This window comes from Chiloscyllium plagiosum, unplaced genomic scaffold, assembly GCF_037043375.1.
Source record: "Chiloscyllium plagiosum isolate Xiang-an unplaced genomic scaffold, Cpla_swu_hap1 HiC_scaffold_29, whole genome shotgun sequence".
NCBI classification, from domain to species: domain Eukaryota; kingdom Metazoa; phylum Chordata; class Chondrichthyes; order Orectolobiformes; family Hemiscylliidae; genus Chiloscyllium; species Chiloscyllium plagiosum.
In genome coordinates this window covers 34,061,247-34,088,721 of record NW_028270167.1, presented here as the reverse complement: position 1 = coordinate 34,088,721, position 27,475 = coordinate 34,061,247, and the positions used below count along the sequence as shown (strand labels likewise).

General features: G+C 43.9%; 1 protein-coding gene across 1 annotated transcript in view; it reads right to left on the bottom strand.

The window, feature by feature from the left end:
• LOC148142281 (uncharacterized) overlaps positions 1-26,616 on the bottom strand; it is a 59,206-nt gene extending 32,590 nt beyond the window's left edge. The window contains exons 1-5 of the mRNA XM_087976564.1: positions 26,550-26,616; positions 19,741-19,779; positions 17,701-17,739; positions 9,925-9,984; positions 2,053-2,088 (exon numbers count right to left, since the gene is read on the bottom strand). Coding sequence (XP_087832690.1) covers positions 2,053-2,088; positions 9,925-9,984; positions 17,701-17,739; positions 19,741-19,779; positions 26,550-26,616 — 241 coding nt within the window. The remainder of the gene's footprint in view (positions 1-2,052; positions 2,089-9,924; positions 9,985-17,700; positions 17,740-19,740; positions 19,780-26,549) is intronic.
• Positions 26,617-27,475: the final 859 nt, after the last annotated feature.

Sequence of the window (27,475 nt, the reverse complement as noted above, 5' to 3'; positions counted from 1 at the left end):
GTTGTTGGTGGGCATTAAATATTCAATCATTAAACATGTAGGTCTCACCGGTCAGGCCACAGCTTGACTACAACATGCCCATTTATGGCCACGAGGATCTCATAAATTCAAAGTCATAGAGTTGTGCAGCACGGAAACAGACCCATTGGTCCAATTCATCTCTGCTGATCAGATATCCTAAATTAAGCTTGTCCCTTTTGCCAGTATTCCACCCATATCCCTCTAAACCCTTGCTATTCATGTACTCATCCAGATGCCTTTTAAATGTTATAATTGTACCAGCCTCCACCACTTCCTCTGGCAGCTCATTCCATATACGCACCACATTCTGCATGAAAATGTTAACCCTTTTAAATCTTTCCCCTCTCACCTTAAACCTACGCCCTCTAGTTTTGGACTTGCCAACCCGAGGAAAAAGACTTTGGCTATTCATCCCATCAATGCCCCTCAATTTTATAAACTTCTATAAGGTCACGCCTCAGCCTCTGACACTCCAGGGAAAATAGCCCCACCCTATTCAGCCATTCCCTATAGCTCAAATCCTCCAACACCAGCAACATCCTTGTAAATCATTTCTGTACCCTATTAACAACATTTTTCCGACAGAGAGATCAAAATTGAACTCAGTATTCCAAAAGTGGCCTAACCAATGTCCTGTACAGTCACAACATGACCTCTTAATCCCTATACTCAATACAATGACCAATAAAGACAAGTGTACCAAATGCCTTCTTCACCCTGTCGACCTGCAACTCCACCTTCAAGGAGCTATGCTAAAGGAAATAGTCAGGTGTTTCTGGAAATTATTTCCCTCATGTCAGAATAAAGCCCCTATTGCTGACACTCTGATCTTGCAAATCACTGAGGGGTAAACTTGACCTCACACATAAACAGGTTCTCTTATACTAAGCTATATGAAAAACTAGCATTAAACTCAAACCTCTACTCACACCAATTTATCCTTCAGCACTAATGTGGTCTCTAATTTAATGTAAAATGCTAACCTAGCCCAAGACATAAATAGGGAAGTGCCAGTCTTGGACTGGGGTGGACAAGATCAAAAGTCAGATCACACCAGATTGTAGTCCAGCAAGTTTATTTGAAATTGCAAGCTTTCAGAGTGAAGGGGATGGAGGGGCAACACTCCAAAAGCTTGTGGTTTCAAACAAACCTATTGGACCATAACCTGGCTTCATCTGACCTCTGACCTTAAGACTTAAATCTACACTCAAACAATAACATGCCCTCAAACAAGTTGTCAAAAATAATCTATCTCCAACCCAATGAATATTTTAAGACTGAAACACTCATACCAACAGCAAATTGAGTACCAAATCCTCAAATACTAATCTATTCTCAAGTTCCAACTTATTTTGAAACATTAACTAGCCTTCAAGCATTTTATTAAATCTTTAGACCATTGTTACAAAAAAATGTATTAATTTCAGCTTTGTTTTTCTGCTATTTTTACATCGCAGGGCATAATATTTACAGGGCTGGAAATGTGTTGCTGGAAAAGCGCAGCAGGTCAGGCAGCATCCAGGGAACAGGAGAATCGACGTTTCGGGCATAAGCCCTTCTTCAGGAATTGATGTTTATGGTTGCAATAGAAGTGGGGGGGGGCGGGGAGGTGGATGTTGGTGAGGTGAGTGGCGTGAACCAAGGATTGGCAAAGGGAACGGTTCTTGCGGAAGGCACAGAGAGGTGGAGAGGGGAAGATATTCAGGGTTGATTCATGATGAAGTGTTTTTGCCCGAAAAGTCCACTCTCCTGCTCCTCATATGCTGCCTGACCTGCTGTACTTTTCCAGCACCACACACTCGAGTCTAATCTCCAGCATCTTCAGTCCTCATTTTTGCCTATAATATTTACAGGTAATCACAATCTGATCCTGCTATACAAAAATAGAAACTTAACAGCGTCAAATCCAGGTGGAATGGAGTCCCGAGCCAATTCCCTGATCAAACAGTAGGTGATGATCACCTGACCATTTTACAACATAATTGTAAAGTTATCATGTACAAATCTCAAAGAATTGTGTTAAGTTCTTACCGTGGGGTGAGTGAGGGCTTGAACTACTGACACGATCTGCAGACAAGGAGCAAATGATTAAATTTACACCTATAGTGAATTAATACTACATAAAGGGGAGTTTTCAGTTCCGGTGCAATGGAAGATCAAAAGAACATGCTCCTTGATTACTAGATTAATTTAAGTTATAGTCACAGTCTTTTTTGACAGAAATTTCATTTCAAATTCTCATCAATTCATAAATGGCCGTGTCGGTGCTACAGTTCATCGACTTCATCCAAACTACCACCCCAGCCTTAAATTCACTCTCTCAGACATTTCCCTCCCCTTTCTTGACTTCTTTGTTTCCATCTCCGATGACAGTCTACAGCTGAATATTTACCATAAACCCATAGACTCACTTAAATACCTGGAATACACCACCTCCCACCCAGTGTCCTGCAAGAACTCCATCCTGTTTTCCTAATTCCTCTGCCTCCATCAATCTGCTCGGACAGGGAAACATTCCACTCCCAAGCATCCCAGATGTCCACCTATTTCGAACAATGTACTTTCCCCCCCTCTGTCATCCAGACAACCCTCCAAAGCACCTCCTCCATTCTCTCTCCACAGCTCTGAACCTCCCCCTCCAAACATCACAAAGATAGGGTCCCCCTTGTCCTCACCTACTACCCTATCAGTCTCTGTATCCAACGCATCATCCTTAAACACTTCCACCAACTCCAACTAGACCCCACCACCTAGAACATCTGCCCCTCCCCACCCTTCCCTGCCTTCCGCAAGAACAGTTCCCTTCTCCAATCTTTGGATCATGCCACACTCCCCACCAACCCCCCCTTTCGCTTGCAACCGTAAAAGATGCGAAACCTGCCAGCATACCAACCCTCTCACCTCCATCCAAGGCCCCAAACAGTCCTTCCAGGTGAGACAGAGGTTCACCTGCCTCCTCCTCCAACCTAGTTTACCGTATCTGGTGCTCCCGATGTGGTCTTCTCTACATCAGGGAGATCAAATGTAAGCTGAGGGCATATTTCACTGAGTATCTCAGCTGGGCCCCCAGGTGCTGACCGGACCTCCGCCCATTTTAATTCCCCTTCTCATGCCCTTTCCGACATGACCATCCTTTGCCTCCTTCATTGCCAAAACAAACCACAGTGCAAATTGGAGGAACAACACCTCATCTTCTGCCTGGGCAGCCTACAGCCAGGAGGACTCAATGTTGAGTTCTCCAATTTCAAATAAACTCCCTTCCCAGCCCCTCCCCCTTCTCCCTTCCATTTATCTGACCGACCCTTCCTTTTAGCCACCAACTGGATTCATTCCTCCCATCGACTAACCAAGTTGTACCCTCTACCTGTCTTCACCTATCATTAGCTCACCGTCCTGCCCTCTTCCCACCCAAAATCCTACACCTTCCCCCCCTTTATCTGCGATTCCCCCCACACCCACTCCCGGTCCTGAGGAAGGGTTACACCCGAAACATTAACTTCTCCACCTCCTGATGCTGCCTGGCTTGCTGTTTTATTCCAGCCTCCTGCTTGTCTAACCTATAAACAGCAATCTTCCTTGATGTCCCTTAATGCAGAGTAGTGTGAAGTAATATACTTCGAGAGGAATTATATGGACAGGCAGTTTGCAATAGATGACAGCATTGAGTTGTATAGATATAGCAGGAAGACTTTGATTTAATTTACAAAACTCTTTAGAGAAGCTAGCAGGTTGATAAGGTAGCTTAGAAATTGTGATCTGGGATTATAAAGTGATATAAATATACAAAGAAATGATACTGGAATGTTAAAAATCTCCTGCATGGTTTCAGTTGAAGTATCACAGACATTTTTGGAGGTTACCCTCCAGGAAAGGTGTAAAAGATTTTGAAAGGTTGCAAAGGACGGTTCACAAGATGTTACGGAAAAAGGATTTCAGTTCTGCTGAGCGTTCTTATCATGGCCAATCCACCTAAACTGCACATCTTTGGACACTGGGACGAAATCAGATCCAATGAAGGTAGCCCACATAGACACACGGCAGATGTGCAAACTCCACACAGGCAGTCACCCAAGGCTGCAATTAAACCCAGGACTCTGGCGTTGTGAGGCAGCAATGCTAACCACTGAGCCACTGTGCTGTCCACTTGCTAGGGAACAGGGGCAGAATCTGACATATGAATGTACATTCAGATACAGTTGAGCTGAGAATTGACAAGATCAATGGTGAACATTGGTGGAATGGAGCTTAGGGCATGTTCAAACCAGTTGTGCTGAATAATCAGCTCTGAATTATTTAAAAATGCCAGCCTTTGGTTATCATCCACAGGCTTTATGGCATTGTGCTAAATCCTGACCTTGCCTTGCACCAGTGGCTGAAATGCAGACGTGACCAGCTAACAAGGAAGAAATGACAAAAACTTGAGTGGCTACAGTGAATTAACTCCAGCTATAAAGGGAGGTTCTAGTCCCTATGTCAAAAATAATGGAATTTCTGTGATTGTTTTGTTAAGTTACATTTCAAATTTAAAGTGTCACTATTATTATCCCTAAAAGCTTTACAATTCAAATCCTCACTAACCACAGACCACTATGTAAGCCTCAAACATTTGGTTAGCTGTAGATCCATAATTGTAACCAGACTGATAATCCTGAAACTCCTACCTATGAGTCACTTCCTTAAATATTAGCTATTCTTCAAGCATTGTAAAGTTGTTATAATCCTCCTGGACTGCTCTCTCAATAGTCAAAGGTGACTGGTGGTGGTTTAACCTGAAGGTCACCGCAGCTCAGGCAAGGGGAGGGGTTGAAAAGGAGAGTAACCACAGCTGGTATGGGAATTAACACTCATACTCTATGTGTATCACTCTATCACTCTGTGTAAAGCCAACTGTCCAGCCAACTGAGCTAACTATAGCATCCATTGAAGTTCCCTCTGGCCAGACAACTGATTACAATGGTGTCTGTTCCTATTTTCAGAGGCACAGGAAGCTGTGACTTGTGCTCATGTACAGACCCATTTAGGGTGACCACATCCAAACTGCCTCCTCATTTATCTGAGTGTAACATTAAGCCCAGTGTGACTCTCACTGCTGGCTGACTGGCTGAACCCTCAGCAGCAGCCTGGCTAACATGTATTGCAGTTATCCTCCAACTCTTAAAGGCAGCATGCCTCTCTTAAAGGGGAGTACAATGAAAATACTGCTGTCTGACAGGATCATAATTGGATACAAGCGGTAGTGGGGAGGAGAGATTGAGCAAAAATAGAGCCCAGGAAAGAGAAGACTCCCAAATGCCATTGGCCTTATTGACCGTGGTCAACATGAGGAGAGAGTGGGGTGGACAGGCAGGCATGAGGCTCTCAAGGAATACCCTCTAAATGGAATGGACATGGATGGGCCAGGGACATCAATTGCCAGGGACTGGCTGCAGCAGGCTCACTGACCTCAGGCAGTGGACCAAGTCAGTGACTGTATCCTCACATACCACCTTGTACCGACCAACCCCTCACACTGCTTAACACATCACAGCTTATCATTCACCCCTCAAAAAGCCTTAGCATGGATGGCTCAAGGATTTCTTACAGTCATGTACTCACTCACCCTCACTTGGGGTGAAGGAAAAGGGCAGAAGGGAAGGATTGGGGGTGAGTGGGGGGGGGGCACAGTCACCTCATCAGCAAAGTCACATTTCATATCATATAGCATGATTGTTTCAGTATGGGTTCATCTGTTTAGATAAGGTCAGGGCAGACCTCAAAGTGTTTCTTTAAACAGTATTTGTTTACATTATATACAAGAGCATCATTGCAGCAGTCTCTCACTGTGTATCTCACCACCAATCCTCCCCTTCTGCCCTCTTCCTTCATCCAATCACCTCTAAGTAGTGGGTGGCACAGTGGCTCAGTGGTTAGCACTGCTGCCTCACAGCGCAAGGGACTTGCGTTCGATTCCAGCCTTGGGTGACTGTGTGGAATTTACACATTCTCCCTGTGTCTGTGTGGGTTTCCTCTGGGTGCTCCAGTTTCCTCCCACAATCCAAAAGATGTGCAGATCAGGTGGATTGGCCATGCTAAATTGTCCATCGTGTTAGATGCATTAGTCAGAGGGAAATGTGTCTGTGTGGGTTACTCTTTGGAGGGTCAGTGTGGACTTGTTGGGCTAAATGGCTTGTTTCCACACTGTAGGGAACCTAATCTTTTGGGGTGTTGACTGTCTCTGTCTGATACAAGAGTTAACCTCCGTGAAAGTGAGTTGAGAAAGCACACAGCATTCTTTAACTTAATCAATTCACTCTTTTATTCTCAAAAGCATCAAAATATCATATATCAAAAATATGCAAATATCAAATTATTCCTAAGTACAATTTGTAAACAGCCAGATGAAACCACACTAGTCATCCTTCTGGTGAGTGAACACTGTACACAAATTGAAACACACTACCCAGGAATATGTAGCTGGCCAGACTTCACAGTCGATCCCTTCCCTTCCCTTCTTTTCTGACAAAGAGTTTCTCATGCATTATTTCTCTCAGAGAATTATATGAGAGGGCTCAGGTAACACTGGGTTTTATCCCCAAAATTGGTTTCTGTATCGTCAGAGAAGTCTACATCGTGTTGCACAGTGCCGATCTTTCCAGTCAGGTACCAGAATGCCTTCCCTTCTCCTTGGCTGGTCTGAGCAGTAGGCATTATGTGTACGTGACTGTAGCATATTCACCTTGAGCAACTCTCAGTCTCTCCATTTAAGCTTGACCCTTTCTAGCCCTGCCCAACAAGGGGTCATTGAAATAGTTTTTAACCAGAAGACTCATGGCTAGTGAAGGAAGTTTATTCACTCATTCACCTCGAGGTAGATTTGAGGTCATTAGAAATAGTTTTTAACCAGAAGACTCATGGCTAGTGAAGGAAGTTTATTCACTCATTCACCTCGAGGTAGATTTGAGGTCATTAGAAATAGTTTTTAACCAGAAGGCAGTTGACAGTCGGTTAGAAAATGAAGCAAAACAAAGAATGAATAAAAGATTAATAAAAAGGGAGAAATTCAAGTTCAAGAGATGCTAGCCGATAATATTAAAACAGATGATGAGTTTCTAACAGGTAAGATAAAGTTACTGTAATCTTACCAAACCATAGGGCTGCTTTCTCATTACAGAGAGACAGCTTGTGCTAGTTTTAACCTGAGGTTCACTATGCCTCAGGCAAGAGGAAACTCCTTCACAGTAATCTCAGCCGGTGTGGGAATTGAACCCACACGGCTGGAATCACTTTACATCACAAACCATCTAACCAACCAACTGAGCTAAAAAGGGAGCAAGTAAGTAAAATCCTCTAAAGAGTTAATCTGGGAATTAATAAAGGCAATGACAGATGAAGTAAGCAGCTGTTTTCACTGTAGAGGATGTAATTAACATTCCAGAAGGTATTGTAACAGAGAGGAAGGAACTTAATATGCAAAGTATTCTGAGATAAATATTGGAACTAAGGGCTGACAAGTATCAGGTCTTGATGTAGTTTTCCATAGAATCTTAAAAGGATTCTAATAAGGCAGTAGGTGCATTGGTTTTACATTTCACAAATTCATAAATGCTGGAGAAGTCTCATCAGATTGGAAAATAGTAGCTGTGACTACTCCACTTAAGAAGCTAGGGAACAGAAATGAGGAACAGTACAGTCCACTTAGTCTTAGATTTTCCACAGTGAAAGTGCTGGACTCTGCACAGAGGAGAATATAGCATGGCACTTCAAACCTCTCAAGGCAATCAAGCAGAGTCAACATGGTTTGGAGAAAGGGATAGCACCGGCTCAAAGTAGTGCAGAGGGCTAGTTGGCAGACTGCTCACACTTACCCCATCCCTACAGAAGGGAAGTTGTCACTAAACCACCTATCTATTGGAAGCCACTAAATTGCCTAAAATATTCCCCCTCTCTCAGTGGGAGAAATTTCTGCCCTCAGGAGTTGCTCAGCTAATTCACCCACCAATGCCATGAGCTCCATGCTTCTATAAATCTCCTTTTGAGAAAAATGTGAAGCCAATTCCCACTTTAACAAGCTTGGTTGGCCTTTAATTATTCAAATACTGTTGATGAGTTAACTCAAGGATGGGGATAGTGGGTTATCCACCTGTACTATAATACATGCACATCTACCACAACTGTATCCCAATTGGACACCTAACATCCAGCTTATGTTTGACTAATTTCTCTTGAGTTCTTTGAGGATTAATAAGCAACATAGATGAAGAAGGACCTGTGCTGTACTTAGGTTGCATAAGACATTTGACAAGTGCATCATCAAAGTTTACTACACAAAATAAGAACTCGTGGTCTACAGCCAATATATTAACATGGGCAGAGGATTGGTTAGATAATAGAAAACAGAGCATAGGTGTAACTGTGTCATTTTTGGGTTGGAAAGATGTGAGGAGGGGACTGTAAAAAGGAATCAGTGCTGGGACCTCAATTATTTACTACTTATATCAATGAATTACATGACGGCACTAAATCTTTGGTAGCAAGGTTTATTGATAACACAAACTAGATATGATAATAAGTTCTGAAGAGAGTGTAAAGGAAAATAGATAGGTTGTGAGAAGGCACAAATTAGGTAGATGTGGGGTGTGTGTGTGTGTATATGTGTGTGTGTTCTGGTATATGAAATTATTCTGCTGGTAGGAGTGATTAGGAAGGCAAATGGAATATTGTCACAGATGGTTTTCTCCACAATGTTCTGAAGGAACCATATCTTTCATTGTACTCCATTGCCCTTGAGTAGTTGGGTGGTAGAGGCGACCTTCAGTCATGTATAGAAGGACTCTTCATCCATGAATATTTACTGTCAGGCTTTTCCTGATGGCCTGCAAATTGCCTCAGGAAGAAGTCATCATGACTCCAGCAGGTATTCATCAACGTGATTTATCACATAGGGTTGCACACCAAGGCATTTTGGTGGAATGATAGTCCTTGCAGTACCTTTACCTCTTTCATTGACATCAATCCCACAGATCTACGTGTGCAATTGATTATGCCATGCATCTTTGGGAATCCTGGGCTATCCTGGTGAATGCATACTCCTCCATTTCCTGCATATCTTTGATTATAGAGAAATTAATGAAATTGCCTCCCTTTGCACAAATGGCTGATATACTGAGTAATGTTTAGATTTTCGAAGAGTGTGGTGCTGGAAAAGCACAGCCAGTCAGGCGGCATCCAAGGAGCAGGAGAATCGACCTTCATCAGGCCTGCCTACAGAACCGCCATTTGCAATCACTTTCTCCTCAATGTTTGCATTTTGTCTGGTTCGATTTGGAATAAACCAGTCGCACAGGAGTTTCTCCTGGATCAAGTGAAGCTGTGAGAATTGCTCTTTGTTAACCCAGGCTGGGGAGCACCTTCTGTGGAGAACCTTTCTGCTCCTTCCTTGTGCAGGGGTTTTCCCTCACTGCAGCCTCTGCTCCATTCCTCTGGAATGACTTCAAAAGCAAACTACCATCAAACACAAGAGTGCCATTAAATACCCACCTACCTTCAAATACCAAGGTGCCCTCAATCCTTAAATAACCTTCAGGTACCAACCTACCCTGAAACACTGACCTATCAACTAGAGAAGACACCTTGAGCATTTATATGTTGTTAAAAGGATTTCCATTAACTTCAGCAGTTTGCTTGTTTAACTTTCCTATCTTCCAGACACTGTACAGGGGTATTTCAGAGTCAGCATCTGGTCATACTATTGTATATTTCAGGTACAGAAGAGTTGAAAGTTCACAGGATCAATGTTGAAGTGGAATCTCGTGCTGATTTCCTCATCAAACTCATTGAACAGGCCATGATCAACTCTTAGCCATTTTACAATAGCATATTTTAGTTATAATCCACAGGCCTGGTAGCGTTGTGTTAAATTCTTACCTTGTGTTGAGCCAGATGTTAAGCCAGATGTTAAGCCAGATGTTGAGCTACTGACAGGATCTGCAAAAACAAGCAGGAAATAACTAATCTGATTCAAACTCATGCTCGTTATAAGGGAAGTTTCTGGTCACCGTGCCACATACAATGGAAACAATGTTCCACAATTAATTTAATGTAACTATCATCATCTTCTGATTTAGTTTCATATTCTCACTGTGCTGTGGGCCATTATCTAGCCTTTGAATTCTTGTCTCCTGAAACCCCTAACTCAACATCTGTTATTGAGCAGAGAGAAAGTGAGCACTGCAGGCTAGGAGAAAGGTAGACAAAGGGATTGTTGATAGTCAGTCAGGAAAGATGTGAATATAAGTGATAATTGGGACAATGAATAAGTGAAAATAATTTGGCTGTGCATGACAGAACCTGGAGTTGTGGGGATAGATAATAGACATTGGAAGGAGGTGATCATGTTCTGAAATTGTTAAACTCAATGTCTAGTCCTGAAGGCTGTAAGTATCTCGGTGGAAGATGAGGTGTCACTTCTCCAGCTTGTGTTAAGTTTTACTGGAACACTGCAGCAAGCCTGAGACAGCGATGTTGGCCAGGGAACACGGTAGTGCATTAAAGTGGCAGGCACCTGGAAACTCCGGGTCTTTTTTTACACGCAGAGTGCAGATGTGTCACAGAGCTGTCATCCAGTCTGCATTTTGTCTCCCCAGTATAGAGGAGATCACATTGTGAGCAGTGAATGCAGTAGTCTAGATTGAGTGAAGTGCAGGTAACTCTGTGCTTCAGTTGGAAGGTGTGTTTGGGGCTTTGGATATTGAGGAGGGAGGAAGTTTTGCACCTTCTGTGATTGAATGGGAAGGTGCCATGGGGGTTGTTGGGAGTAGAGGGGAACAGTCCTTGTATAAGGCGGGCAAGGGAGGGGAGAGCTTAATGTGCCTGATGTTGGCATCCCAACAAAGGAAGCAGAAGTGACAGCGTATGATCCTTTGGATGAATGTTTACTCTGCTTTTTTCCCAACAGATGCTGCTGAATTTCTCCAGCAATTTCTGTTTTTTTTTCCAGATCTCCAGCATCCTTAGCACTTGGTTTTATTTCAGTGTTTAATTCACTGCTACATCTCTTCCAGGTATGCCCACTTTGAAGAGTTTCTGCTCTTCTCTTCTTGTTCACCATCAGTACCTTTGCTGTTGTGCTTAGTGTTTGAAAAAGTATTTACCAAAATTCACTTCCACAGCCACATCTCATTCCTCAGTGGCTGCTCCAGCTTGGACTCACTCTACATGAATTCCAACTTCAGATTTATCCTTCGTGGTTTGAATCCACCCAGGATCACAGGGATCTCCGTGATATATAATGTTCCTCAGACAGTTGCTCTTGCCACATCCTGAGATCCTCACTCAGTGCCATATATTGCCATGTACACATGCTCAACCCCTGTCTCCATTAGCACCACCTCATGCTGGCTCAGAGTTGTCCTGCCCCCCCCCCCCCCCCCCCCCCAGTTCCACTTTATTCTCCAGCTCATTCAATGTTTTAACAAGAAACCTTTTCTCTTCCTTTCAGGCCTTAAGGAGCACAAACTTCAACAACTCAGAGACACTCACATCCTTCTACATCCCCTTCCTTTCCCTCTGCCTCCACCCTTTCTCCTAACTAGTATACATTATATGAAGTAAGGTAAATGAACTTGAAGCGTAGATTGAAATTGCTAGGTATAGTGTTGTGGGTATCACAGAGACATGGCTGCAAGGGGATCAGGGCTGGCAACTAAATATTCAAGGATGCCCCTCCTCTCGAAAGGACAGGCAGATGGGCAGAGGGGATGAGGTTGCCTTGTTAGTAAGAAATTAAATTAATTTAGCAAGATGGTTAGCAAGAAGTGATATAGAGTCAGAAGGTGTTGAACCTGTGTGTGCAGAGTTGAGGAACCGCAAAGGAAAAAAGACCCTGATGGTTTGTGTACAGGCTGCCTCCTCGCAGTAATCAGGATGTGGGAAGAAAAGTACCATATATAGTCAAAGTTAAAAATCTCACAACACCAGGTTATAGTCCAATAGGTTTAATTGGAAGCACACTAGCTTTCGGAGCGCTGCTAATAGGAGCAGGGAATTGGGTGAAGAAGGTGGAAGAAAGGTATGAAGGTGGATAAATCACCCAGACCAGGTGGACTACACCCCAGAGATCTGAAAGAGATAGCTGAGGAAATTGAGGAGACATTGGTGGTGATCTTTCAGGAATTACTGGAGGCAGGGAAGTTCTCAGAGGACTGGAAAATGTCTAATGTAACACTCCTGTTTAAGAAGGGAGGGAGACAGAAGACAGGAAACTATAGGCCAGTTAGCCTGATCTTGGTCGATGGGAAGATTTGAGTCCATTATTAAGGATGAGATTGCAGACTACTTGGAAGTGCATGGTAAAGTAAGGCTGAATCAGTGCGGCTTTGTCAAGGGGAAGTCAAGTTTGATAAATCTGTTAGAATTCTTTGAGGTGGTAATGAGCAAGTTAGACAAAGGAGAACCAATGGATGTAATGTATTTGGATTTCCAGATATCCTTTGACAAGGTGCCACACAAAAGGCTGCTAAATAAGATAAGAGCCCATGGTGTTAGGGGCAAGATACTGGTATGGATAGAGGTTTGGCTGATTGGCAGAAGGCAGAGAGTGGGGCTAAAGAGGTATTTTTCAGAATGGCAGCTTATGATCAGTGGAGTTCCACAGGGGTCTGTGTTGGTACCATAACTAATCATGTTACTCATTAGCAATCTGGACAAAGAAACAGATGGCATTGTTCTTACATTTGCAGATGACAAAAAGATAAGTAGAGGGGCAGGTATTGTTGAGGAAGGATTTAAACAGGTTAAGAGAGTGGACAAAGAAGTGGCAGATGGAGGACAATGTGGCAAAGTATGAGATTATGCATTTTATTAGGAAGAATAGAAGTGTTAACTATTTTCTAAATGGGGCAATTCTTCAGATATCTGAAGCACAAAGGGACTTGGGAATCCTAGTTCATGATTCTCTTAATGTTAACATGCATCCAAGGATGCTGCCTGAACTGCATGTTAACATGCAGGTTCATTTGGCAGTTGAGATGGCAAATGCAATGTTAGCATTCATTTTGAGAGAGCTAGATTACAAAAGCAGAGGAAGGGTCACCAGACCCAAAACATTAACTTTGATTTCTTTTCACAGATATTGCCAGACCTGCTGAGCGTTTCCAGCAACTTCTGTTTTTGTACAAGAGCAGGGATGTACTGCTGAGGCTATATAAGGATTTGGAATATTGTGAGCAGTTTTAGGCCTTAAATATATGGAAGGATATGATGACCTAGGGAGGAAGTCCAGAGGAGACTTACAAGGGTGATCCTGTGAATGGGACCAAGAAATGGCAAATGGAGTTTCATATAGATAAGTCAAGGTCTTGCATTTTGTAAAGTCAAATCAAGGTAGATGTTTTATGGAGAATGGTAGGGCCTTAAGTATTATAGTGGAACAGAAGGACCTTAGAGTTCAGGTACATGATCCTCTGAAAATGGAATCGCAGGTAGATAGGGCAGTGAAGAAGGCTTTTGGCACACTAGCCTTTATCAGTCAGCACATTGAGGAGAGAAGTTGGCAAGTTATGTTAGTTATATAGGACATTGGTGAGGCTGCACTTGGAGTATTGTGTTCAGTTTTGGTCACTTTCCTACAGGAAAAATGTTCCTAAACTGGAAAGAGTGCAGAAGAAATCGACAAGAAATCTACAAGGGTCTGAGTTATAGGGAGAGGTTGGCTAAGCTAGGACTTTTTTCTTGAGAGTGTAGCAGACTGTGGGGGCATCTTATAAAAGTGTATAATATTATGAGAGACATGAACAGGGTGAATGCAGTCAGTCTTTTTCCAAGTGTTGTGGAATGAAGGACTAGAGGGCATCAGTTTAAGGTTAGAGGGGAAAGAACAAAAGGGAACCTGAGGGGCAACCTTTTTTCACAGAGGGTGGTACTCATATGGAATGAGCTGCCAGCAGAAGTGGCTGAACAACATTTAAAAGGCATTTGGACAAATACATGGATAGGAAAGGATTAGAAGGATATGGGCTCAGTGAAGGGAAATGGGGTTAGCATGCTAACTGGTCGGCATGGACCAGTTTGGGCCAAAGGGCCTGTCTCCATGCTGTAGGACTCTGACTCTATGAAGGGCTTTTCATATCAGGATTGATTGAGGACACTGGGCCTGTTCTCAAAGGAGTTTAGAAGGATTATGGGGAATCTGATTGAAGCTCTCAGTGTACTGAGTGGTCTGGATAGAATGGACGTGGAGAAGATGTTTCCAAAAGTAGGAGAGACTAGGACCCAAGGGCACAGCCACAAGGCGAAGGGACGACCTTTTAGATCTGAGATGAGGAAGAATATCTTCAGCCAGAGGGTAGTTGATCTGTGGACCTCATTGCCGCAGAGGGCTGTGGAGGCCAAGTCATTGAGTGTATTTAAGGCAGAGGTAGATAGGCTCTTAATTAGCAAAGGCATCAAGGGTTTCAGGGTGAAGGCAGGAGAATAGGGTTGAGAAACATAACATCAGCATTTGAACAGTAGAGCATACTTGATGGGTTGAATGGACTAATTCTGCTTCTAGGTCTTTTAGTCTTGTAGTCTAATGCTATTTCTTGTTGGGTACTTACTAACTCTTCTGGCCTTCTGCTCTCTGATGTTGAACATTCTATACTCAGCAAAGGTCTTTGTTTTATCCCTCAGTTCCTCCACCTCAATGAATTTTGGGCACGACATAACATTGAACTGATTTTCTGTCATAGAGTCATAGAGATGAACAGCAAGGAAACAGAACCATTTGGTCCAACCTGTCCATGCTGACCAGATATCCTAAATTAATCTAGTCCCATTTGTCAGCCCTTGGCCTATATCTCCCTTAACCCTTCCTGTTCATTTATCCATATAGATGCCTTTTAAAGATTGTAATTTTACCAGCCTTCACCATTTCCTCTGGCAGCTCATTCCATTACACTAACCCTAACACTCTGCATGAAAAAGTTGCCTCTTTTGTCCCTTTTAAGTCTTTCCCCTCTCACCCTAAACCTATGCCATCTAGTTCTGGAATCCTCCACCCGAGGGAAAATACCTTGTCTATTTACCCTATCCATATCCTTCAAGATTTTATAAACCTCTATAACGTCATCCCTTAGGCTCTGATGCTCCAGGGAAAACAACCCCAGGCTATTCAGCCTCTCCCTGTAGCTCTAACCCTGGCAACATCTTTGTAAATCATTTCTGAACCCTTTCAAGTTTCATGACATCCTTCCTATAGGAGGGAGACCAGAATTTCACACAATATTCCAAAGTGGCCGAGCCAATGTCCTGTACAGCTGGAACATGACCTCCCAACTCCTATAATCAATGCTCTGTCGAGTAAAGGAAAGCATACCAAATGCCTTTTTCACTATCCTATCTACCTGTGACCCCACTTTCAAGGAACTGGAACCTGCACTCCAAGGTCTCTTTGTTCAGCCACACTCTCCAGGACCTTGCCACCAAGCGTATAAGTCCTGCCCTGATCTTCCTTTCCAAAATGCAGCATCTCACATTTATCTAAATTAAATTCCATCTGCCACTTCTCAACCCATTGGCCCATCTGATCAAGATCCCATTGTACTCTGAGGTAACCTTCTTCGCAGTCCACTACACCTCCAATTTTGGTGTTGTCTGCAAACTTATGAATTAAACCTCCTATGTTCACATCCTTCTTCACCTTGTCCCCATTTCTATGGACAAGTATCCACTCCCCATCCAGACCTTTTCACATGCCTTCAAATTCTCCCTGCACCTGGACCCCTCCCTCTGGCATTTTACCTGCACTCAACCTGTTCATTGACAACTGTTGACATGACATTAGTCATTTTAATTTCTCTGCGCCAACCCACCCCCCCATGCATTCAAACCTACCTCCCTCTGAACTCACTGCACTCCGTGCTCTCAGATCCAGCTCTGACTGTGTCATCAGCCTGCCGACAAAGGCGGTGCTGTTTACGTCTGGTATACTGACCTCTGCATGGAGGCTGAACACCCCCTGTCAGATACCTGCTCTGATCTCTCTCTGAACCATGACCCTACTATCGAGCATCAGGCCATTGTGTCCATGACTGTCACGAACCTCATTTCATCTGGGGATCTGCCACCAACAGCCTCCAAGGCAATAGTCCCCAAACCCTGTATAGCCCACTTCTACCTTCTCTTCAAATCTATAAAGAGAACTACCTGGGCAGTCCCATTGTCTCATCTGCTCCTGGTCCATGGAGCTTATCCTTTACCACCTGGGCTTGTTTTTCTCACTTGTTCAATCACTTCCCACTTACGTCAGCGATCCATTGGACATGTTATGTCAGAGTCAAAATTTCCTGCTTGCAGGCTCCATTCACCTCCTCTTCACCATGGATGTGCAATCCTTTTACATGTCCATCCCCCATCAGGATGGTCTCAGGGCCTTTTGCTTCTTCCTGGTAAAAAGGCCTGTATTATCCCATCCACCACCACCCTCTTCCACCTCACTGAGCTAGTCCTCACTTTGACCAACTTCCCCTTTACCTCTGCACTCACTTTCTTCATGCAAAGGGGTGGCCTTGAATACCCACATGGGCCCCTGTTATGTCCATCTCCTTGTGGGCGACGTGGAACATTCGTTATTCCAATTCTACTCTGGCCCCACCCACATCTTTTTCTCTGTTACACCTGCTTCCCTCTCTGCTTCCCTCTCTCGTTCTGAACTGGACGTTTATCAATTTCGCTTGCAATTTCAATCCAGTCTCACCTTCACCTGGTCCATGTCTGACTCCTCCTTTCCCTTCCTTTACATCTGTTCCTGGCAAGAGGTTGGCCAGCAATATCCACTAAAATCCCACCAACTCTCACAGATACCTTGACTATATATCCTCACACCCTGCTTTCTGCAAAGACTCCATTCCATTTTCCAAATTCCTCCATCTCCATTGCAACTGTTCTGATGATGTCACCTTACAGAGAGGGCCTCAGACATAGCCACATTGTTCCTCAATCACATATCCTCAGCATTGTGGTTGACTGGTTCCTCAGCCATGCCTGACCCATTTCCCACATTTCTGCCCTCATCCATTCTCTTGCCTCCGACAACACTCCCTGGTCCTCACTTTCCATCCCAAATGCATTCACATCCAAAGGATGATAATCCACCATTTCTTCCACCGTCAGTGGGATGTCTGTACTCGACATGTATTCCCCAGATTCTGTCATGAAATTACAGTTCAGTTCAGTATAGCCAACCCATTTTCAGTTATTCATAGTCACACTATCACTTATCTAGCTTTTCTTCCTCCCTGTCTTACTATCAACAATTCCTTTGTCTGCCGGCATTTTTATTTCTCTCTTTCTCTGGGCTCCATTGCCTCTTATCCATTCGCTCTTTGCTCCTCTCCCCACCCCGATCATTAGCATAGATACCACCTTTTTTGAGCTGCTTCTCGTCTGAACAAGAAATATTAAAGGTCGAAGAGTGTGGTGCTGGAAAAGCACAGCAGGTCAGGCAGCATCTCAGGAGAAGGAGAATCCACGTTTCGGGCATAAGCCCTTCATCAAGAACATGAAATGTTAACTCTGTTTCCCTCTCCATTGTACTGCCAGACCTGCTGAGTTTCTCCAGCCATTTCTGGATTTATTTATTTCAGATTTCCAGTATCTGCGTTCTTTGCTTTATTTTAATTGTTTTATTTTATTCTACCTGAGAGGTTTGTTTGACATTTTTACCTTGGCGGGAGGCTTGAGCTGTGGTACGGTTCTGGCAGTCTGCAAAAGAAACTTATTGAGTTGGAGAAAATTGACCAGATGACATTAAATACTCACCTCTAAATGAGATTAAAGCTCTGATGGTTTTTTTGTAGCATAACCCTATAAAGTTGGGCGTTTTTAGTCACAGGCAAGGAATAGTGATGCTTATCTGGGAAAGGGTAACTTCTCAGTGGCAAAACATTGCAGATTTGTGCTGAGTGTGGGCCAACATAGACAAAAGACAATGATCATTTCAGGGCCTGAGTGAAAGAGAGTGAGGGTTATTAATTTTCTTGGTTTGAATGAAACTTTCCCAGCCCAGTGCGACCCTCTCAGGTCAGGTTCCGCAGCTCATACCTCTGATCGTTCGCATTGCACACCAAACATTCATCTTCCAAAGTTACCGGAGCAATGGGAGATGAGGAACATGTTATATTGGTCCCAAATTACAATCAGACCCATAATTACAACACTGTGTTGACTCAGGGGGGAGAGATTAGCCTTAGAAAGGGTGCAAGCCTTGAATGGAAAATTGAACGTAATATAATGGAGAAATTTAAGAAAATTAATAGGGCAGAGACAGGTAAACTATTGCTCTGGAGCAAGGGGATACAACCTTAAAGTTAAAGATGATGAAGTGACCAGGAAGGTTGATGAGGACAGGGTGGTAGACATAGGGTGGTCGATTTCAGTAAGGCCTTTGATAAGGTTCCGAATTGCAGGCTAAACTGTGAAGTTCTGATGTCATTGAGCTGGTGCTGAAATGTGGGGCCCTGGAGCTGCATTGTAGATTAAGGATAAATTACATTTTCTGAACTTAAATACAACACCAGCAATTTTGCTTTATGCAACATGATACTCCTGTATAGTACAGTGTGGCTTCCTCTCTGCTGTATAATACCCCATCAACAGTCACCAATTTCATGTATGCACAATCCCTTTCTCTCCCAACTCAAACCTCAAACTAAATGTCTAAATGTGTAAAAGAAGAGAAAAGTAATGTAAAGGAGTCACACAGGCACCTGCTAATGCCTCACTGAATTTAATGAAATAATGAACAGGTGAGTGTTATCAGCTTTCATCTGCTAATAGGGTAGATGTTAGTGTTTGACTTGCCTTTACCGTTGTGTGAGTTATACACACTCCTCCCACTGATGGTGAACGTTAGTTTGACAAAGCCTTGAAAAGAGGGTGATGCTCAGTCATTGTTGTATCTGAACCCTGGGGCAAACTTGTAATGATGTCACAAGCCGCACATGACTAGGTCTAAATACCACAGTGTGGGCATTGTTTGAACTCTCTAGAAGGAGCACTTTGTAACATACACCAGAGTGAGACTCTGGAAGTGACACAGGAAGATCGTGTCCATGAACACTCAAAGAAAGTAGATTAGACATTACCTCATGTAACTATAAGTCAGAGCCTGGTATAGATTATCATTAATGGTGGAAGCTAGTATGAAGTATGATAAATAGTGTTACTTTGAACACTGAGTTCAAAGATAGTTCTTGACTTTGTTTTCTGTCTGTCTTGAACCTAAATTGATTGTGTGCGTGAAGTTATTTAACAAAAATTGTTTCCTGGTTCCCACCACAATTCCAGGTGGTTCATTCCATATCCCAACTGAGTGAAATTATTTTCCCTCGTGTCACCCTTGTTTCTTTGACATATGACTTTAAATATATGTCCTATTGTTCTTGTTTCTATTACAAGCAGTAACAGTTTCTCCATATTTACTCTATCCAGCGGCATGTTATTTTGAAAACCACTATCAGGGTCTGCTCCCGATCTTCTCTCAAAGGAAAACAATACCAACTTCTTCAATCAATCCTCATGACTGTAATCTTCTAATATAAATGTAACATTTTCCATTTTGTAGCCAGCCCATTTTGATTCAACGTTTTCCTCCTCTATCAATTAAATTATCCTCAAAGCAGTTTGTTCTTTATGATCACAATATCACTTCACCCGAGGTACACAGGCATGCATTATCTCTGACCGATTATAATACATTCTTACCTATACGTGCTGCAATGCCTGTGGGTTTGTTGTTTAAACCTGAAAGAAAAAGTGATACCTGTATCATTAAATGCATGAGAAGTGGCAAGCTGATTACATCAGTAAAGTAGCAATTCTTCCAGTGTGTAATACTGTGATCTATATGACTTCTATTAGTAAGTACAAGCTACTTACTGGGAAGGGTATATTTGGTAGTGGAGGACGCATTAACTCTGGGGTTGGAGGTGCTGTGTGATATCAAAAATGTGGACAAAATGCTGGTGTTGGACTGGGGTGGACAAAATCAAAAGTCACATGAAACCACGTTACAGTCCAACAGGTTTATTTAAAAAGCACAAGCTGTCAAAACGCTGCTCCTTCATCAGGTGAAGTTGAGTCTTGATTTGTCATCTAATGAAGGAACAGCGCGCCGAAAGCTTGTGATTTTAAATAAACCTGTTGGACTATAATCTGGTGTCATGTTACTTTTGATATTGCCCACCCCAGTCCAACACCAGCATCTCCACATCATAGAAAATGTGGGCAAGAAATTGACGTCATTAGCACCCACCATTGAGTAGCATTGCAGTGCACATATCACTGGGGTGACACTGCCTCTACAGTGCCAGTGGAAAATTCTGGAGCGTATTCACGAAGAATGCCAAATTGATTTAAGAATTCACCTGCAGAAAATGGAGGCTGGAGATATGCAGAGCAAGGTCAGCAGAAAACCCTTCGTGTCAGTCAGAGCTCTGTGCTCCCTTTTAGTTGCACACAGCTTAATGCACATTCAGCAACAGGAAACACCTGCCTCCAGCCCAGGGGGCCTCAACTATACAGGAGTTATTTCCGGATGGACTTCTTCTTGGTATTTTTATGATTCTGGTCTGTTTAGTGTCCTCTGCAATTCTTTACACTCACTAAAGTCTACACAGAACAGTGTGGTAGATGCTGAAGAACATTCGGATGATTTGGGGCTTCTGCTCCCAGACCTGACAATGATAGTAATCATTGCCCAAGAATCACAGCCTGACTTGAACAATAGATTGAGGCCATGCAGGGAAGAGTAAGCTGCAGGAAGAGAGGAGATAAGAAAGAAGAGAAGAGCTCTCAGCAGGAGGCCATGTCTGTGTTGGGTAATCACAGAGAGTTTGTCCACCTTCAGCCTTTTTGAGGATTAATGTGAGAGGTATCTGTACTCGGTAAGGGAGTCCTCACTGAGACGTGTTACCTGCTGCAACCACAACGGTACCCTAATCACCAAAAGTGGATGCTGAAGGTGAGTTTATAGGCATCCGTAAGACCGTAAGACCAGATGACATAGGAGCAGAATTAGGCCATTTGGCCCATCCAGTCTGCCCTGCCATTCGATCATGGCTGATGTGTTTCTCAAACCCATTCTCCAGCCTTCTCTCCATAACCCTTGATCCCCTTACCAATCAAGAACCTATTTATCTCTGTCTTAAATATATTCAGCGACTTGGCCTCCATAGCTGTCTGTAAGAATGGGTTCCACAGATTAACCACCCTGTCACTGAAAAAATTCCTTCTCATCTTGGTTCAAAGGGTTGTCCCTTCAATCTGAAGCCGTGCCTCGAGTCCTAGTCTCTCATACTAATGGAAACATCTTCTCAACATCCACTTTATCCAGGCCTCTCAGTATTCTCAAAGTTTCAATCAAGCTTTCCTCCAAACATCATGGGCTGTTGTCTTACTGAGCAGACTCCTGTGCAGCATCTCATCAAATGTTTTCTGAAAATCCAAATAGATCCAAGTCCAGTGGCTTTCTTTTGTCTAAGTTGCTTGTTATGTCCTCAAAGGATTCTAAGATTTGTTAGTCATGACCTCCCCTTGATGACCCCATGCTGATTAAGCCTTATTTTACCATGCAAGCCAACCCCAACCCTGCTGCCCACAGAGTCATAGAGTCATAGAGATGTATAGCATGGAAACAGACCCTTCGGTCCAACCTGTCCATGCCGACCAGATATCCCAACCCAATCTAGTCCCACCTGCCAGCAACCGGCCCATATTCCTCCAAACTCTTCCTATTCATATATCCATCCAAATGCCTCTTAAATGTTGCAATTGTACCAGCCTCCACCACATCCTCTGGCAGCTCATGCCATACACGTACCACCCTCTGCATGAAAACGTTGCCCCTTAGGTCTCTTTTATATCTTTCCCCTCTCACCCTAAACCTATGGCCTCTAGTTCTGGACTCCCCGATCCCAGGGAAAAGACTTTGCCTATTTATCCTATCCATTCCCCTCATAATTTTGTAAACCTCTATAAGGTCAGCCCTCAGCCTCCGACGCTCCAGGGAAAATAGACGCAGCCTGTTCAGCCTCTCCCTGTAGCTCAAATTCTCCAACCCTGACAACATCCTTGTAAATCTTTTCTGAACCCTTTCAAGTTTCACAACATCTTTCCGATAGGAAAGAGACCAGAATTGCATGCAATATTCCAACAGTGGCCTAACCAATGTCCTGTACTGTCACAACATGACCTCCCAACTCCTGTACTCAATACTCTGACCAATAAAGGAAAGCATACCAAACGCCTTCTTCACTATCCTATCTACCTGTGACTCCACTTTCAAGGAGCTATGAACCTGCACTCCAAGGTGTCTTTGTTCAGCAACACTCCCTAGGACCTTACCATTAAGTGTATAAGTCCTGCTAAGATTTGCTTTCCCAAAATGCAGCACCTCGCATTTATCTGAATTAAACTCCATCTGCCACTTCTCAGTCCATTGGCCCATCTGGTCCAGATCCTGTTGTAATCTGAGGTAACCCTCTTCGCTGTCCACTACACCCCCAATTTTGGTGTCATCTGCAAACTTACTGAATGTATCTCTTATGCTCGCATCCAAATCATTTATGTAAATGACAAAAAGTAGAGGACCCAGCACCAATCCTTGTGGCACTCCACTGGTCACAGGCCTCCAGTCTGAAAAACAACCCTCCACTACCACCCTCTGTCTTCTACCTTTGAGCCAGTTCTGTATCCAAATGGCTAGTTCTCCCTGTATTTTAGGTGAGCACTTTGGGGATTGTGACCATAATTCGGTGATTTTTACTCTCGTGATGGAGAGGGATAAGTGTGTACTACAGGGCAAGAGTTATAGCTGGGGTCAGGGAAATTATGATGCGGTGAGGCATGACTTAGGATGTGTGGCTTGGAAAAGTAGACTCCAAGGCAAGAGTGTAAATGATATGTGGAGCTTGTTCAAGGAGCAACTATTGAGTGTCCTTGATAATTATGTACCTGTCAGGCAGGGAGGAAAGGGTCGTGCGAGGGAGCCGTGGTTTAATAAGGAATTGGAATCCCTTGTTAAATGGAAGAGGGCGGCCTATCTCAAGATGAGACGTGAAGGTTCAATTGTGGCGATTGAGAGGTATAGGGTAGCCAGGAAGGACCTGAAGAGAGAGCTAAGAGCAGCAAGGAGGGGACATGAAAGGTCCTTAGTCGGTAGGATTAGGGAAAACCCTAAGGCTTTCTATAGGTATGTTAGGAATAAAAGAATGACTAGGGTAGGAATAGGTCCAGTCAAGGATAGTAGTGGGAAGTTGCGTGTGGAGGCGGAAGAGATTGGGGAGACACTGAATGAATACTTTTCTTCAGTATTTACTCAGGAACAGGGCATTGTCGTCGATGTGAATACTGAGTCACAAATAAGTAGAATGGATGGCTTTGAGGTATGTAGAGAAGAGGTGTTGGAAATCCTGGAAAAGGTGAAAATAGATAAGTCCCCTGGGCCTGATGGCATTTATCCTAGGATTCTCTGGGAAGCAAGGGAGGAGATTGCAGAGCCATTGGCCTTAATTTTTATGTCCTCGTTGTCTACAGGAGTAGTGCCAGAAGATTGGAGGCTAGCAAATGTGGTTCCCTTGTTCAAGAAGGGGAGTAGGGATAACCCTAGTAACTATAGGCCGGTGAGTCTCACTTCTGTTGTGGGCAAAGTCTTAGAGAGAATTGTAAGGGATAGGATTTATGAACATCTGGATAGGAATAATGTGATCAAGGATAGTCAGCATGGTTTTCTGAAGGGCAGGTCGTGCCTCACAAACCTTATTGAATTCTTTGAAAAGGTGACGAAGGAGGTTGATGAGGGGAAAGCGGTAGATGTGGTATATATGGATGTTAGTAAGGCGTTTGATAAGGTTCCCCATGGTAGGCTACTGCAGAAAATACGGAGATATGGCATTGAGGGTGAGTTGGAGGTTTGGATTAGGAATTGGCTGGATGGAAGAAGACAGAGGGTAGTAGTTGATGGCAAAGTTTCTTCATGGAGTGCCGTCACTAGCGGTGTTCCGCAAGGATCTGTTTTGGGACCATTGCTGTTTGTCATTTTTATAAATGACCTGGAAGAGGGGTTAGAAGGTTGGGTGAGCAAGTTTGCGGATGATACGAAAGTCGGAGGAGTTGTTGACAGTGAGGAAGGATGTGGCAGGTTACAGCAGGATATAGAGAAGCTGCAGAGCTGGGCAGAAAGGTGGCAAATGGAATTCAATGTAGCTAAGTGTGAGGTGATTCACTTTGGGAAAAATAACAAAAAGATGGGGTACTGGGCTAATGGTCGGATACTTGGTAGTGTGGATGAGCAGAGGGATCTTGGTGTCCATGTACACAGATCTCTGAAAGTTGCCACCCAGGTAAATAGTGCGGTGAGGAAGGCATATGGCGTACTGGCTTTTATTGGTAGAGGAATTGAGTTCCGGAGTCCTGAGGTCATGATGCAGTTGTATAAGACTCTGGTGCGGCCGCATCTGGAATATTGTGTGCAGTTTTGGTCGCCATACTATAGGAAGGATGTGGAGGCACTGGAACGGGTGCAGAGGAGGTTTACCAGGATGTTGCCTGGTATGGAAGGAAGATCGTATGAGGAAAGACTGAGACACTTAGGGCTGTTTTCATTAGAGAAAAGAAGGTTTAGGGGTGACTTGATTGAGGTGTACAAGATGATTAGGGGGTTAGATAGGGTTGACAGTGTGAACCTTTTCCCGCGTATGGAGTCGGGTATTACAAGGGGGCATAGCTTTAAATTAAGGGGGGGTAGATATAGGACTGAAGTTAGGGGTAGGTTCTTCACTCAGCGAGTTGTAAGTTCATGGAATGCCCTGCCAGTAGCAGTGGTGGACTCTCCCTCTTTATGGGCATTTAAGCGGGCATTGGATAGGTATATGGAGGATAGTGGGTTAGTATAGGTTAGGTGGGCTTGGATCGGCGCAACATCGAGGGCCAAAGGGCCTGTACTACGCCGTATTGTTCTATGTTCTATGTTCTATGTTCATGAGATCTGACCTTGCTAATCAGTCTCCCATGGGGAACCTTGTCAAACGCCTGACTGAAGTCCATATAGATCACATCTACTGCTCTGCCCTCATCAATCCTCTTTGTTACCTCTTCAAAAAACTTAATCAAGTCTGTGAGACATGATTTTTCACGCACAAAGCCATGTTGACTATCCCTAATCAGTCCTTGCCTTTCCAAATACATGCACATCCTGTCCCTCAGGATTCCCTCCAACATCTTGCCCACCACTGAGGTAAGGCTCACCGGTCTATAGTTCCTTGGCTTGTCTTTACCACCCATCTTCCCATCCTCTTCATAGGACGGGTATGCTTGGATATTTAGTTCCCAGCCTTGATTCCCTTGCAGCCATGTCTCTGTGATTCTCACAACATTGTATCTGCCAATTTCAATCTGTGCTACAAGCTCATTTACCTTTCCTTGTATATTGCTTGCATTTAAGTCCTGTGTTGACTGCCCCATCTGCTCACAGTTTCTCCTCATTTGCTGAGACTGAAGTTAGATTGCTGACCCTTTCCATAGTCTCTGTCCTAATACTTGTTGTGGGAACTTTATAACCTCTGCTGAGCCCCCCCCCCCCCCATTCTTCATGTTTACCATGATTATCCATGTAATGGATCCCACACCACCCTGCCACACCCTCCATTTAGTTAAAACCTTATCTACAGCTCAAGTTGTGTGATTCACCAGGACTCTGGCCCCAGCATGATTCAGGTGGAATCTGTCCCATCAGAACAGCTCCCTCCTTTCCCAGGACTGATGCCAATGTCTCATGAATTCAAACCTGTTTGTCCCACACCAATCTTTGGTGTACTTCTTTAACATTGTTGACTTTGGGCCAATTTGCTCGTGGCTCAGGTAGTAATCCAGAGATTGTTATCTTTTTGGTTTTTCTTTTTAATTTAGCCCCTAGCTGCTCATATTCACTCAGCAGAACCTCTTTCCTCTTTCTACTGATATCGTTCATACCTGCATGGACTATGAAAACTTGATCTATCCCCTCCCATTCTGAGATCTTCTGCAGCCTAGATGCGATATCCTGAACCCGGGCAGCAGGCAGGCAACACAGCCTTCAGGACTCTCGATCCTGGCCACAGAGAACGTTGTCCATTCCCCTGATTATACTATCCCCAATTATAACCACATTTCTCTTTTCTCTTAACCCCCTCTTGAATGGCTCCTTGTACCAAGGTCAGTTTGCTCATCCTCACTACAGACCCCTCTCTCATCTGCACAGGAAGGAAGAACATGAAACCTGTTCGACAAGCTCAAGGTCTGGGACTCCTTTAGTACGATCTCTACTTGCCTCGCTGGTCATCACACACTCTTGTCTCTGACCACTGACCAAATTCAAGGTAGTTTACCTAAAGGGTGTGACTGCCTCCTGAAACACCCTGCTTCCAGGTTACTCTCCCCCTCCCTAATGTGTCATGGTATTTGAAACTCAGACTCCAGCTCATCAACTCTGAGCCGGAGTTCTTCAAGCAACCAACACTTGCCACAGATGTGCTCACCATGAACCACAATGGGGTCTACCAGCTCCCACATCATACAGATACAAACCATTATCTGGCCCTGCATCTCTACTTCAATTGCTAGCACCTTACAGGATGGAGTAGAGATAGTTACAAAATGTCATGTTTGCCAATCAATGCAAGCGATGTCACTGATAATGTCTATTCAATGTGAACTAACTACATTTCATTTACTTTTTTCTAGAGATTGGCAGGTGGAGCAAGCAGGAAGGTTCACACAGGCTGCTGACCACCTCAGGGTGTAGCAAGCCCTTGACTGAACACATGCATTGTGGGAACAGCATTTTTCCCCATATTAGAATCAAAGGGTTTCCCTTTCTTCCTCAATGCCCAGCTGGTGTGTGACCATAGACAGTCCATTATTGAGATCAATGGCTGACATCCTGGCAGGGGTGATGATCCCTTAAGTATGGGCCGGTCAGCCATGGTGGCCTCTCAGAAATCAGGGCAGATGCAGTTGGTGACTCTGGTGCCCATCCCATGTACATAGTGAGAGCCATGAAGTCACTCAAGACAACGTGGAGCAGACAATTAGTGCATTATAACATGCTTCCAACACCACACCAATACCAGAGGAGCCTGGTAATTTGCAGTTAAGTGGAGGTGCCAGGAATTGAGATGATTTGCTGCCTAATGCTGCCCAACCTCACCATCAGGAGGGAAAGCCCCGAGTACCAGACACAGTGCCAATTTCTGAGCACCCAGGAGCATTATGAGGAGGAAGAAGCGAAAGAGAAGGAAATTGTTAAAACCAAACCCTTTCAGTCTGGCTGTGTGTAAAGAAGCTGTCTCAGTGTAATGCCAGTTACCACAATTCCAACCTCATTCATCATACAGCCCACCTCTAACCATCACTCCTACATTGTCATGCAAATACTAAAAGTCAATGCCAATGTATATAGTCC